Source organism: Centropristis striata, chromosome 10 (assembly GCF_030273125.1).
Source record: "Centropristis striata isolate RG_2023a ecotype Rhode Island chromosome 10, C.striata_1.0, whole genome shotgun sequence".
Lineage (NCBI taxonomy): Eukaryota > Metazoa > Chordata > Actinopteri > Perciformes > Serranidae > Centropristis > Centropristis striata.
This window is the reverse complement of record NC_081526.1, coordinates 12,368,314-12,383,388: the sequence shown is the minus strand read 5'-3', so window position 1 is coordinate 12,383,388 and position 15,075 is coordinate 12,368,314. Positions and strand designations below refer to the sequence as shown.

The following is a 15,075-nucleotide window of genomic DNA, read 5'->3' as shown; positions in this document are numbered from 1 at the left end:
TCAGCTCTGGCTGTGCTACCTGGTATATAAACATGAAAAGGAGAGAAATGCTCTGAAATTGATGCACATCTCTCTTCACTTGAAAGAATCCTGTGTAAATGGATGCATAGATGAGGTGTTATGAGGGTTAAAGGCCTTGCACAGAGTCTAAACCTCTGAATGTGCAAAAAAGAAAAAAAAGGTATGCTCTTCTCAACCTGAAAATGGACTTTTCTTCCTTTTCTCAAAGAGCTGTATACCTGTAAATGTACCGGCACTTAGTCGTGTGAATGCGAGAGCCCTCTCACTCGTGCCGTGTGCAGCCACATGCTGCATTTGCAGTATGTCTGAATGGGAATGAAAGTCAGTGCCTAACTACAGCGAAATTACTGATTTGCAGACACACAAGTATATTATAACTCTCTTCCCCCTATCTACTCAAACCCCATGTAAAAAGTCTAATCCTCCATTGTATATGATTAAAACTCTTTCAATAGAAAAAGATGTTTCTAAAAATTGAACATGGATTTTCATCAAGTAAAAACATTTCCCCCCTGCATGTGTCCTTTCCACATTTTTTAAATATAAGAACACGCTTAATAAAAAACCTACTCCTCCCCTTCTACTTTTTATATTTCATTTTTATCACAAACACGCAGATTTTTTGTCACTTTGTAGAATTGTTGCCCGTGTCTTAAAGGTTTTTAATCTATCCCTGTTGATTTTTCATCCATTGGTTTTTGACCTGCCTGTTCAAGAGTGTGCGTTGTCTTGTGTATGAGTGCTCTCTCTGATGTTGAACATTTGGTGTGTGCAGGTGTACATGTGCTCGCTCTCACAGGTTCATACGGTGAGATCGTCTGACCTGGCCCTGCTGCTTGCTTTGCTCAGTCGGCTCAGCGGTCTGGTGTCTTCTATCGTATCCGTGGCCTCCATCCCTGCCTCGGCTGGAGTTACCCCCTCCCCGTTCACCGCCTCCTCTACCTCCACATCCTCATCCACTACCTCCTCCGCTTTCTTTTCTTCCACCTCTGCCGGCTGCACCTCCTCATGTAATGTCACCCCCCCTGTCTCAGTGGTCTGCACGTAGGAGGGCAGAGTCTCTTCATACACTTTATGCAGCAAGGGTGGGGCCCCTCTGCCAGCCTCCATGCCCACCTCAGTCAGCGGGTAGAGGTGAGTTATGGGAGTTTTCTCCTCCTCCAGAAGCCTGTAACCTTTCGCTCTCTGCAGGGAGGGCACAGCCAGGGGGGGCAGGCTCTTCCCTTGTGGCGGCAGGGGGGCCGTGCCTTCGCCTTGCGCTGGGGCCGGGGCCGGTTTACGAAACACAAAGCGAATCTTCTTCAGGCCCAGGTGACTGATCTCCACAAAGTTGAGGAAGAGTGAGACACAGGCCACAGCCAACATGAAGATGATGAAGACAGTCTTCTCCGTGGGGCGAGACACAAAGCAGTCCACCGTGTTGGGGCAGGGCCAGCGGCTGCATTTGTACAGCGGCAGGATGCGGAAGCCATACAGGAAGTACTGGCCCACCACGAAGCCCACCTCAAACAGTGTCTTGAAGATGATGTGGCAGATGTAGGTCCTCAGCAGGGTGCCCTCCAGCCTGAACTTCTTGCTCCCCTTTGTGCTCGTCTCCTTCGTGGTGCGGACGCTTCCCTGATCGGGTGCCAGAGGGAGACGCTCCTCACTCAGCTCCTGCTGTCGGCTAAGTTCTGCCTCCTCACGCTCTTTTCGCTTCTCCTCCATGTGGACATGGTGCACGGCGTGACCCACGTACACTAGAGACGGTGTGGACACAAAGATGATCTGCAGCACCCACAGGCGGATGTGGGAGATGGGGAAGGCCTCGTCGTAGCACACATTCTCACATCCGGGCTGCTGCGTGTTGCAGACATAGTCGGACTGTTCATCGCCCCACACAAACTCTGCCGCCGTGCCCAGGATGAGGATACGGAAGATGAAGAGCACCGTGAGCCACACCCGGCCGATCACCGTAGAGTGCTCGTTAACTTCCTCTAAAATATTACCCAGAAAGCTCCAGTCACCCATGATCGGTCCGTAGCACTGCAGAATGAAGGGTGGGGTAGGAAGGGACACAGAGGGTGCAGACAGACAGGGAGGGTGGGGTAGGCAGGACACACAGGGGGAGGGGAATGGAGAGTGCAAAAAGTAAGAAATGTAGTAACTCTAACTCGCCAAAAATCTAACCTAAGCTGTAATTTCGTGCTACCAAACATGTTTCGATTAGAAAAACCTGAAGAATTTGAAACTTCTAAATCATGTTCGAGACATTTTTTTTTACCCTTTAAATTACACAAAAATAAAACATTTTAGCAAAGTATAGATTTTTATGCTTAAAAGGCTGCTTATTCTCAATGTAAACACTTTTTTTAAAATGTTGAAGCGTTAAGAGTGGTGCAAAACCAAAAAATATCTTACTGTAGCTCTTTAAAAAAATCCGCACAAAAACTCCCGAATAAAAACCAATAAAGAGAGATCAATAAGTAACAAATAGTCCCTTCTTCTGTAAGTTATGATATAGGTTAAATGTAATCAAATGGGCAACTTGCCACAGCTGCGGCTCCGGCGAAGTTGAGTCCTGTCCCGTTCTCTTGGCACCCGGCAGGGAAAAGTGAACTTTTTTCTGCCCTCTTTCCCACCTAAAGCCCCGTCCTTGTCGCCCCACTGAGCAGATGTGAATGAATCGGCTCTGATGGTTGGTTTTTAGTTTCCTACAATATTTAAGCTTGGAGCCAGACGGCCTTTATTTGCCGGGCGACGTGTGGTGACGCAGGAGACAATAGGATCAACAGAGCCAGAGCGGGGATGTATGGGAGCAGGCCTCAGGCTCCCACACCAACATGGACACTGTACAGCCGGGGCACCGAGTCCACAGCACAGCAGTCCAGCTCCATGCATGCAATTTCATCACACATATGTATGTAGACGCACAGATACAGTAGATGAAACAACAACAGCAGCTGATGAGCCTCCAGCTGCACGGCCATAGCCAACATTAGAGCAGAGAGGCAGGTCAGTGACAAACTATCAGCTCGGGCAGGGATGAAGGAGAGTTTATGTCCTCGTGCATTAGCACTGGACATTGTTGTTTATCCAGCTATTCAGTGCCAGCAGCAGTTAACTAACTATGGCATTAAATAAGATGCATGCTCTTATTTTGAACCTTGGAAATTAATTCCTGGTTTTGTTGAGAGAATGTGATGGCCATTAATTTCTCCCTTTTTTTAATTTCTCCAGTTTTCCTTTTCTGCACTACAACAACATATAAGCCAGATTCAGAATGTCATGCAAGCAACAATACAAAAAAAAGTCCAAAAATAACAAAAAAGTATTTGAATAATTTTCATAAGCGAATTTTCAGACTTTTTTTTCTGCCAAAAAAAATCACAAATCATTGACAACATTTTTTCCTGTAATACAATTGTAGAGATCCCAGTACATATTCATAAAATACTCAATTTCGCCTTCCTTTCAAGGCTTTTGAGGCAAGAATAGTAAATCCAAAGATTAATAACCATTTTTTGATGATATTTAAAACAGACAATTTTTTTCAAGGATTTTTACAGAGCGATTTCATACAGTCCCCCCAAAAAAGAAATTTGACTTAGTCTCTTTTTCCCAAATCACTCACATATTCTGTTTTATTGTAAAAATCTGCGAACCTCAACTGCCAAAGGAAGACCACCTGCTCCTGTGCAACTAAAGTTGAAATATAACATATGATTAATGGCCAAACTATTATTAATTAATTTGGAAAATCACATTTTGACATTTTATTTGTGTGTGCTTAAAACGGCTATAATTTAGTTTGACCTTTCCCTAATTTAAACATGCATGGATGTAATTTGTAGGTTCGCGTTATTAAGCAGTGCAGTTTTGCATTTCGGTTAATTTTCATCAAACCCTCGCTTGACCATCAACAATGCTGTGAAATGTGAGTTTTAACATAGTAGATGACTGAGTCCACCTCTGCGCGTGTGTGTGTGTATCATCATATCTGTGTCAGTTAGCTGGAATGTGAAGAATGTGAACCATTGAGTGAAAGCACACGCTGAAATGTCTCTATTATGGAGGTTAGTCAAACTTTCCCAGCTCAGAAAAAGCAAAACATTCAGCAGCAGTCTTTGATCTCTGAATCATCCCACAGATGTTTGAACAGAGGAAAAGCTACCACTGAGCCTAAAAAGGGCTGTCGAAATATCTTACATTCACATTATGAAATCATCTCCTGGTTTGAACAAATGCAATCAATAGCCTCGCAACAACTGAATACTTTAGGTATAAAATAATACATATAATACATATAATAATGAAGACAAACGTGACTTCTTCTTCTTCCTCTTCTTCTTCTTCTTCTTTTTTTCTATCTGATTCATGACCGTCAGCTGTGTGATGGGTCTCACTGGCATGTTTGGCCTGACAAATATATTTTAATTTATTTAAATACATATTATTTTGTGTGTAAAGATATGAAATTATTCCTATGCACCTTGATTTTTTAGAACTGAATTTGGGGGGCAAATTGGTTTAGCTAATTTTTATCACAAGTTAAGTATTAACTATTAATATTATTAAATTATTTATTTAACAAGACCATTTATATTTTGAAATGGGTGGGTTTTTTAAAAAAAGAAACTCTAATTAAGTTGTATAATTGCTATTGTTTTATGTTTACCTGTTGAATTTATTTTGAAATATTATTAAAAGGATATGAATACGAATTATTAAGTTTTCTAATAATGGAATCATAATTAATTAGATTTAATTTCCTTTTATATAAGTTTAATTTGTCTATCCTAAAATAAAATCAGTCTTATAATAAGAGTATTAAAAAAAAATTAAACTAACTAAAAGTATACATATCTTAAATTATGTATACACATAAGATGTAAATTGTTGAACATTTAAAAGATGGGAGAAATTATACATTAATATTTATTCAATTATATACTGCATATTATATAGTTTGCCCATTAAAATATTTCTCTACAAAATCAAGCTCACAAGTGCAAAGAATTCACTGCTAATCGTATTTGAAAATACTTTAGACAGAAGTTTGGGTATTGGATGTTTGCAGGTGCTTCCTTATTATTGTTACTGGTTGTTTTGGCATGTTTGTTCAACTAGGAAGCTTTCTGCTCAGTCTCACTTATAAACTCATGTTGTCGACGGTTTATGAGTCTATCAGAATATGGGGAACAGGATGGTGTTACATACATTAGAATACTGTACATTGTGTTGAAATGCAGAACTTTACAATAATGGGATTCCTTCATGCCAACATTTAATTCTTTTCATAATAAACCACTCTTGGAAAAGTTTATTTGAAGAAAGCGTTTGTTTGCCTGTTATCCAAACTTTCTCTCGCAGTAAACCACCGATGTACCAAATTAAAAAGGAAGGAACAAAACAATTACATGGCAGTCTGAAACAGACAGTTTGTTTATGGTCACACAGCTCATTTCCTCTTGCACAATCTAATTTCCAGGTTCCACAATTGTTTTATATTCCCAGGACCCAATGGGGTTTGAACAATGCGGTTTTTCTTTGAAGTCTGGTTTGCCTCCATTGCTGATATATCTAGTTTGGAAGAAAAACTCATACATAATGCATAAATTCAACATATTTATGATAGATTAAATGAAAGTGTTTTGTTCTTAATACAAAATTGTGTCTGAATGGAAAACTTAAAATAGAACCACTGCCTCTTTTCCATTTACTTTTAAGGAATCTGTGTGCTTAATTACTTTATTTGAAGCAATAATTAATTTATAGAAAATGGACATTTTTCTTTTTTTTCCTACAAGCTTTTATTTATAAAAAAAACTTTTCAAAATCCAGTTACAGAATGCTTTACAATCAGAAAAAAAAATTCAAGACATAAAATCATCAAGTTTGATTGTAATGTATTATTATCATCATCATCATTATTATTATTATTATTATTATTATTATTAGCACATTGGGTTTGCTTTTACCAATGAAAAGTGCTTTAAAAAATATTATTTTTATTTTTATTAGTACTACTACTACTACTGCTACTACTACTACTACTACTACTAATAATAATAATAATAATGATAATAATTTTCCTGCTTGAATAAAGGATAAATAAATATTATTGTTATTATAATAGGTAGTAAAAGTAGGATTTATTATATATATATATATAATAGTATATAATAATAGTAAATGAAATGGGTGAAGAAGGAAACACAACATACTTGATTTATTTAATATATTTTAATAAATTCCTCATATGTACAGTGGAGATGACCTCATACTAAAGGCTACATGTAACACATATCTGTGGTCAAAATCAACAACCTTTAATCGACAGAAGTCATCACTCCTTTTATGGATGTATCTCCACTCTGCCCATCTTATTACAGCCAGCCCTCGCTGTCTTTCAACCAATAGTGTTGTCTGTCCTTGGTGACATCACTGGGCTGGTGGACTAGAAAGTCCACCTCCTGATGTCTGCTCTCTGATCTGTTGGTTAGTGGCAGATTTGGCCTCCACACTGAGCTTCACTGATCCCACAGCTTTTCACAAATGGATGATGTAATCTTAGAGTTAAAAAAAAAGAGAGAAAAAAAAACAGTGTGAGGCACTATGTTGTTAAATGTCCCCAAATCATTTGTTACATTTCTCTCTAAATGACATAGCGTCCATGAACATCACTGTGTATGTTAGCTGATTGGAACTAGTCTCCATATATCCAGGAGCAGTGATATCTTCTCATAAAATGTCTCCAACAAAAAACCCAAATGCTCGCTCTCCTCTGTGCCCTGGATGGGCTTAGCCCGTTGGGTCGGAGGATAGAAGCCATGCTCAGAGCTCTGTAGAGGCATCAGGGTGTATCCACTGAGCTGGGGGACCAGGGGACTCCCTTTAAAGAGCTGTGTGTTGGTATAGTGGACGCTTGCATGCTAAGCCCTATGGTGGGCCCGTGAATGGCACCGGGATTTCACACAAAGACATGATGTCATGATGCAGGGTGCGGACTCTATTGAGCGTGTGCAGTGAGGCGTGAGGCCAGATTAGACCTCCGAAGCAGGGCACCAACTGGCGTGTTAATCAGAATGCTAACACGCTAACAAACATATCGTACGGTGATCTGCCTACGGCGATGGTGCCACAAGCTTCCTGCTCGCAGGGCCTTTGAAAGACAGGAAGTAACTGAAATCTTACTGTTGTAACGACCAATGTGATGCAATATAAGACGCGTATTTCGTCGAACAATATGCATCATGTAATTCTGATACGTGGTTGGTTTTGGCCTCCTGGTAACCTCACGCACAAAGAACATCTCCCATCGGCCCCTGAAGAAAAACTCCTTCCACGCCATTTTTATACTGAAAATAACCCTTCTGTTCATTTTTACTCATGTGCCATACAATGAGCATGTTCTTAACTCATGTACTTTTTAATCGATTTTGAAGGTAGTTTCTGATCACTTGAAGGTTCTGGACTCAGTCCTCTGCAGCAGTGCCTCTGTTTGGCCTCTTTAAGAGATCAAACCAGTCTGTGTTGGTCTGCACTGTCCTGACAACAGTGGGAGTTACCAGCAACCAGGACTGCAGCACTGGCGAACTGATCATTACAAAGTGCAAGCAAGCAGCACCTTTTGAAAGGGAAGTCACATACTGTATGTGGTATATTTGCACTGCTGTGCTGGCAGTTGTTAGTGTATCCAGTGGGCTCAGAGGGTGAGAGTGAATGCAAACTTTAATGAAAGGCAAGGAATCACTCTGAGTCCATTCATCTGATGCTTACAGTTAACTAATATCATTTCGAGAGGGTTTAAAGTAATTGCCTCAAGTGTCAGAACCTTTGCATTACTGGACAGGCTCAAAATCTGCTGGTTATAAGTCCTCCGTTGAGTAAAGGATGCCCCCTAGCAGCTTCAATAGATTATTCAAATCAGGTTGAAAGTGTGTAATACGTAAAGACTGCTCTATCATATGACCTCAGCATTTTTAGCTGACGACAAAACCTCTCTAAAAGAAGGATTTGCAGTGGTGTGAATAAGTGTTGGCCCCCTTCCTAATTTTTTTTGCATGTTTGTCACAATTTATGCTTCAGATCAAACAAAATTAAATGTTAGTCAAAGATAACACAAATAGACATAAAAGCAGTTTTCAAATGAAAGTTTTTATTATTAAGGGAATACAAAATCCGAACCTACGTGGCCCTGTGTAAAAAAGTTTTTGCGCCCCCCTGTTCAAACATAACTGTGGTTTATCACACCTGAGTTCAATGTCTCTAGCCACACCCAGGCCTGATTAATGTCACACCTGTTCTCAATCAAAAAATCACTTAAATAGGACCTCCATGACAAAGTGAAGCAGACCAAAAGATCCTCAAATGCTAGACATCATGCTAAGATCAAAAGAAGTTCAGGAACAAATGAGAAAGAAAGTAATTGAGATATATCAGTCTGGAAAAGGTTATAAAGCCATTTCTAGAGCGGCCAGAGTGTGGCCGGCCAACCGACCAAAATTACCCCAACAGCGCCGCAATGACTCATCCAAGAGGTCACAAAAGACCGGCCATCAACATCAAAAAATTGGAGGCCTCACTTGCTTCAGTTAAGGTCAGTTTTCTTGACTCCACCATAAATAGGTTGGGCAAAAATGGCCTACATGGCAGAATTCCAAGACGAAAACCACTGCTGAGCAAAAAGAACATAAAAGCTCGTCTCAGTTTTGCCAGAAAACATCTTGATGATCCACAAGGCTTTTGGGTAGACTGATGAGACAAAAGTTGAACCTTTTTGGAAGGTGTGTGTCCCATTACATCTTGCATAGAAGTAACACAGAAAAAGCACTTCATACCAACAGTAAAATATGGTGGTGGTAGTGTGATGATCTGGGTCTGTGTTGCTGCTTCAGGACCTGGAAGACTTGTGACAAATGGAATTATGCCGTCTACTAAAAAAATTCCTGAAGGACAATGTACGGCCATCTGTTCATGACCTCAAGCTGAAGCGAACTTGAGTTCTTCTGCAGCAGGACAATGATCCAAAACACACCAGCAAGTCCACCTCAAAGTCCCGACCTGAATCCTATTGAGGTGCTGTGGCATGATCTTAAATAGGCGGTTCATGCTCAAAAAAACTCCAATTTGGCTGAATTACAACAATTCTGCAAAGATGAGTGGGCCAAAAGTCCTCCACAGCCCTGTAAAAGACGCATTGCAAGTTATTGCAAATGCTTGATTGCTGTTGTTGATGCCCAACCAGGTTTAGGGGGCAATCACTTTTTCACACAGGCCCATGTAGGTTTGGATTTTATTTTCCCTTAATAATAATAAAAAAACTGCATTTAAAAACTGCATTTTGTGTTATCTGTGTTTAAAAAAAAAAAAAAACCCATAACGGGACTTTTTCACACCACTGTAGATCCTCTACTTAAAATTACAATCTTTTCTCTTATCTGTCATTGCTGTTTTTGTTTGTTCAGCCATAGTAATCACTGAATTGCAACACTAGAACATTACTTCATCACACAAGTGAGTTTTAGTGAGAGTCTAATGCGTTACCCTCCCTTGTGGACGAAGTTCTGCTGAGTGATGGAAACTGTTCACGACTGCAAAGGCTTTCATCTGTAGGCCCTAGCCTCAATCACTAGATAGTGGTGTAACTTTAGTAAAAGTATGTATAAAAGTACCATCTACATTAATATGTATGAGCATATTTAATTTGTAGTATCACTGTCATGTGGGACATATGGATCTCTAAAAAGTAAACTTTTCATGAGCTCTGAAAAACAGCCCTGTTTTCAGCTTTGTGACGATGCATCCAGCTACTACAAGGTTGTTTTGAAGTAGTTTGTTTAACATAAAAAGCAGGAGTATTGTCCTTTCAGTTCATCGCAAAACATTGAAATTCAAAATCACCAATTCTGGAGGTACATGGTTTCTACTGGACAGGAAGGGGATGAAAAATTGTAATCTAAATAACAGTATGCCATGGTTTTACCTGAGTAAAAGAATGTATTTTGATACTACATTATATTGTAACTAGAAGTGTATCGGTGGGAGTAGATGTGCCCCCCAAGGCATGGCCAATCTTGGAATATTAACAAAATTTGTGTGACCGACTCGTGATACACCCAATGGTTTCATCAAGCCAGTAGTTTGTCTGTTATCCTGCTGACAGACAGACGAGCTGAGTCAAAAGTGGCTGTGAAGGTCATAAATTCATCAAAGGGATTTGTATTAAATTATAGTCTTTAAAACTGACATGATCACACGCCATTTGGAGAAGAAAATCTCATGTCTCCAAGCTCATGTGTATGTGTCTTTTTTTTCTCATTCACTATTTTAATTGTCTGTGTCATACATAGTTTCACATCCACAGAAAGGAGGCATTCACAGCGGGTTTAAAGAGATGGTATCAGTGATGCCCTCCACAGATACGTGACCTGGGGGCAGCGCTGAGTCCCATGACATAGCACAACACTAAGACCTCAATGGCATCAGGCTTACGCTTAAAGACAGAGATCAACTTGTTTCTAAACACTTGTTTATTCAGTGTGCATGAGTCCATACATATTTTTGCCATATGTGTGCCATCATTTCTCTTTGTGCTTTAGTGACCTACTGCCTCGGTGACAAAGCCTTCGTTTTTCCTCTTTTCATGAGTCATCTGTTTAGAGGCACTTCCTTTTGTTTTGAATGGAGCTATTCGACGTCAAGATTCCAACAATTTACACAGCAGCTTTCTTTGTTACACAACCACTTTTACGCAGACCTTTCTCTCTCACTTTCACAAGTGTGAACATTCATCTCCGGTAATTTCTCATTTCCTCTGAGAACCGAGCAGTTTTTCTTTCCTGTGATGGTGAGAAAGTTTGAAACTACTCACAAAGGCATCCAAAAATTCACTGAGTACACAACAGTGACACTGCAGCCGCTCGCTTCAGCATTAGCCAACGGAAACTGGTGAGAAGATTGATAAAAGCTTGACCCTGTGATCTTAAACTGAGACAGGAATGTACGTCCAAACATCACTCATTGATTGTGAACCCACAACCACTGATTTTGGCCATATAAATGCCTATATATCATGGCTGTATAAAGAGATTTGGACACAGCATTGGGGTTGGGGCCCTGTTCATTCCTATGAAAGTTGCCGGGTGGCACATGAAGCCAAAAAAAAAATCAACTTCTAGACATCATAGCCCTTTGTCAGCCAAACCAACTACTTCAGGTTTAGTGCTCCCCTAACTTAAATGGGAATACAATTATTTAATTGTACAGCTATTCCACATTTTCCAAATGTTTTCAGACTGAATAAATCAAATTTTGATCGTAAAACGAGTCATTTTGCGAGGGTTATGGTGTTTTTAAAAAAATCATCTGTGGAATCATCTGTGGAATTTCCCCATTGCGGTATGAATAAAGTAATACATTCATTGTCCTTAACCGCTTATCCGCACTCGGGTCGCGGTAGGCTGGAGCTGATCCCAGCTGACATTGGGTGAGAGGCGGTACACCCTGGACAGGTCACCAGACTCGCAAGGCAGAAGAGCCCCAGGCCGGAGTCGAACCAGCTATGAGGCAAGAGTACCTTATGTATCTTATGTAAAGTAAGTCCATGGGAAATAAAGTATTTTGGACCCCATGTCATCACAAGTTAGATCCAGAAATTGTAATTCCACCGTTTTGTTTTTTTTTGTTTTTTTTCTTGCAACCATTGATGCACAAAATGGACTGGGGGCAAGAAGGATGCTATGTTATCTGCTTTAACATCTATTTCACTCTAAATATTAACATTATTTACAAAATGAACATCATGCTGTATTTATGAAAACTTGAAATTGAGCTTATAACCAATTACTTGGCGATGAAGTGAGAAGTAGAGTAATTTTCTCATATACTTCTATTCAATCAGGCTTCTTGTTCCAGGAGAGTCGCCCCCCTACTGGCCATTAGAAAGAATGCAAGTTTAAGGCGTCTCTCTTCAGTCCCAGAGGTTGATGCTTGATCAGAATTAGTTTAAATACGTGCTTATATGTACTCTCACGTATGCACAGACACACGTATCACACACACAGACAGGCCCCACATGTGTCACGTCTGGTCCTGTGCCACAGCATTGTGTTTCTGAGGGCAGAGTTCTTGCCACCCAGCTGGACTTGGGTTTAACCATTGTGTTCAGGAGGTCACATTTGTTGAATTTGGACCAGGCCACTGTCCCTCCTGTGCTCACACAGACGGTAGTCACATGGGACAGGGTTGTTAGAGTTTGGAAGTGCATAGCCAGGCCTGTTAAACACACTTTACTACAGGAACTGGCACATACATTAAATTTTGAGAGCTAAAATACGTCATTATAAAGCAAAACTGGTGTCCAGAACTTAAAGTTTGTTCCTCCGTAAATATTTTTCACCGGCTATTGTATGACAGTTTGTTGGAGATTAAATACAGATTGATCGTTGGTAAGATTGCCAGAGAGAACGGTGTGTTTAAATGGTGAGAAGATTGGACTGTTTGGACTCACTACCTGCATTTGTGCTTAAGGTTTCCCCTTCCATGTCCTGTTACCACACCGGTGCACCACCCTCCTGTGCAGCCTCCTGTGTCTTTGAGGGGACTTGGTTTTTGAAAGGGGCCACTATTGTCTTGTGTGTTCGTTTGGGTGTGTGAGCCTGATGTTCACATCTCAAATACACGGGATGTTTGTCTGGTGAGGTTTGGTGTACATATGTTTAGATTTGGTGTGTGAACTTTCTGGGAACCTGTAAGCAAGATCTGATACCCTGTCAAAGAGTAAATTACATTTTTATAATTATTTTTAAAATCTTAAACACCTGAAATACCCGATGGTACCTGTTCCCTTTAATTATGAGGGGAAATTTTTAATTTAAGTGCCTGATTTTGTGATAGGACTCACAATAATAAAACTTTTTTTTAGAAATTTCTGATATTTGTTTTTATTTATGTTGGGGTTTTTTAAAAAATTCCTTTTCATGCTTATCCATTAACAGCATTCGTGGCCATTGGCCGTATTTTTTTATTTTATTTGTCTGCACTATATAGAATTGTTAAGAAAAGTGCTATATAAATAAAGTTTATTATTATTATTATTATTATTATTATTATTATTATTATTTTATTTATTTATTCCTATTGTTGTAAGTTATTTTAGTCCCTCTGTGCCCTACAGTTTAGTCTAATTCCCTGAAATTTATAAAAGCACCCCTAAATTCCATATTCCACTCATATATTATAAGACTCTCCTCTGGAACAATCTGCAGGACATTATTATTTTTTTTAGTAATGTTATCTCTTTTTTAAACTAATTTTTATTTTATACATTTAAGCTATATCTTACTGCTTTTATTATGGAATCTGTCATGTTTTGACTCTTATTTCTATATATAGTTGTAAGTGTTTTTGTGCTCTATAAATACAATGTGTTAAAATTAATGTTAGTTCATTTATTTAATTGTTTAAACCCCAATGCAGCTCTAGAGAACAATATAAGGCCAACACCCACAAACATGCTGGTCTCTCACATTATAACACTAAAAAGCTGCCGTTGTCCACAATTTACAGAACTATTTTGTCTTTTCTGAAGACACGATGGATGTATATTTCATGGACAAACTGAGGCCTTTAATTGAATTCCTCTCCAGTTTTACAGACCCTGCGTCAGGAAACCAAGTAACCTGGCAGCCTCATGGAGTCTGGCTTTACGAGAGAGAGACGGGGTGAGAGACGAGGCATGAATTGTTCTCACCAGTGAAGAAGGAAGTGGAAGGGCAGTTTCCTCTCTGTGTAACGCGGGCACCCTGGGAGGGAGAGGAGAATCGACGCGCACACAATGGAGAAGGGAGAGGTGGAGGGTAGACAGAAGGCGTTAATGGAGGGAGGATGTAAATGCTGTCTGGATTTTTGAGGCTGGATGAGAGAGAATGAGGTTTAGGATGACTACTGAGGGGCTGAGATGATGGCTGGAGGCAGGCAGGAAGTTAAAGGACCACCTCTTTTGGACTCCTGTATATGAGCATTGTTTTGTGTTTCTTTGTGTTTGTTGTTCCCACTTTCCCACAGCTTGACTCATCAACAAAGTGATGTTCTCATCATGACCCATGCCCTTTCCTCGAATGCAAAACCACTTAGGCAATAGTCGTCTCAGCTGGTAGATTCCTCCCTGTATGATTAGTTAAAATTATATAAAATGATGATGATCCAAAATGAAATCCTTGATTCTGGATGCTGCTGACTTCTAAAATTTGACTTTTCATTTATTGCACTAGTTATATGAGACTTACTTACCAAGTAGATCCTTCAGTACACTCTTTAACCACATCATTTATTATTAAGTGTAGTTTTGACAAAGAAACAGTTTTTGGGTTACTTTCTTTATTTGCCAAGATAAATATTTTCTGATTAAAAAACACAGGTGACAGATGAAGCAGTTTATCTGAGTTTTAGTGTTTGATTCTAATTTAATAGTAACTTGGAATTTGTTTTGTTTTTTACCGTGATGAAGGAGCCTGTTAGAGATCTTTCCATGGGAGACATTTAGACTTGTCATCACAGGAAAAGCAAAGCATTCATTAGCGATGGCTGAGCTTTATCAAAGTGTCCCAGTAATCCAGGCCAGAGAGCCGTCAGGCACAATGGAAGTAGCTCACCTACATTAGATACAGTTATTTAATGCTGGGCTTTTCCCGCTGTAGGATGCCAAAATGTCTGCTGGGAAAAAGGTCAATCAGTTGATCAACGGACCTAATAAAAGGTATGGCAGCATTATTTTATGGCACTTTTCAAACACAAAGGCAATTTAAAGGTCTTTACATTGGCAAAGAAAAACATTAGACTGACATTTTAAACAATGTTGAATAAAAACGGGGAAAAAAATCAATCAAGATAGAATTAAATGTGATTTTTTTTAAAAGTCAAATTAATGTGTTCTTTGTTCATTATGTTAAACTTCAGAGTAACATAAACAAGCTGTAATGTACAAGCTGTTGAACTTTTTAAAATTTCTAATGGTGAGCCTGTTATCAAATCGTTGCTTAAAGACGTAGCAGAAGTAGAGACATGAGGCAA

General features: G+C 39.5%; 1 protein-coding gene across 2 annotated transcripts; it reads right to left on the bottom strand.

Moving 5' to 3' along the window:
* Positions 1 to 822: 822 nt before the first annotated feature.
* LOC131979439 (gap junction alpha-8 protein-like) lies at positions 823 to 2,031 on the bottom strand. Of its 2 annotated transcripts, XM_059343424.1 has the most exons (2): positions 1,114 to 2,031; positions 823 to 1,080 (listed from the first exon to the last, which is right to left on the bottom strand). In XM_059343424.1, the coding sequence occupies exons 1-2, from the start codon at positions 2,029 to 2,031 to the stop codon at positions 823 to 825; spliced, it is 1,176 nt and encodes a 391-aa protein (XP_059199407.1). The 2 variants fall into 2 exon arrangements, with proteins under 2 accessions (XP_059199407.1, XP_059199406.1); XM_059343423.1 differs by having other exon boundaries at positions 823 to 2,031.
* Between the last annotated feature and the right edge of the window lie 13,044 nt (positions 2,032 to 15,075).

What these genes read in the sequence shown, in the direction of transcription:
- LOC131979439 (XM_059343423.1), bottom strand. Translation starts at nt 2,031, where the DNA reads ATGGGTGACTGGAGCTTTCTGGGTAATATTTTAGAGGAAGTTAACGAG.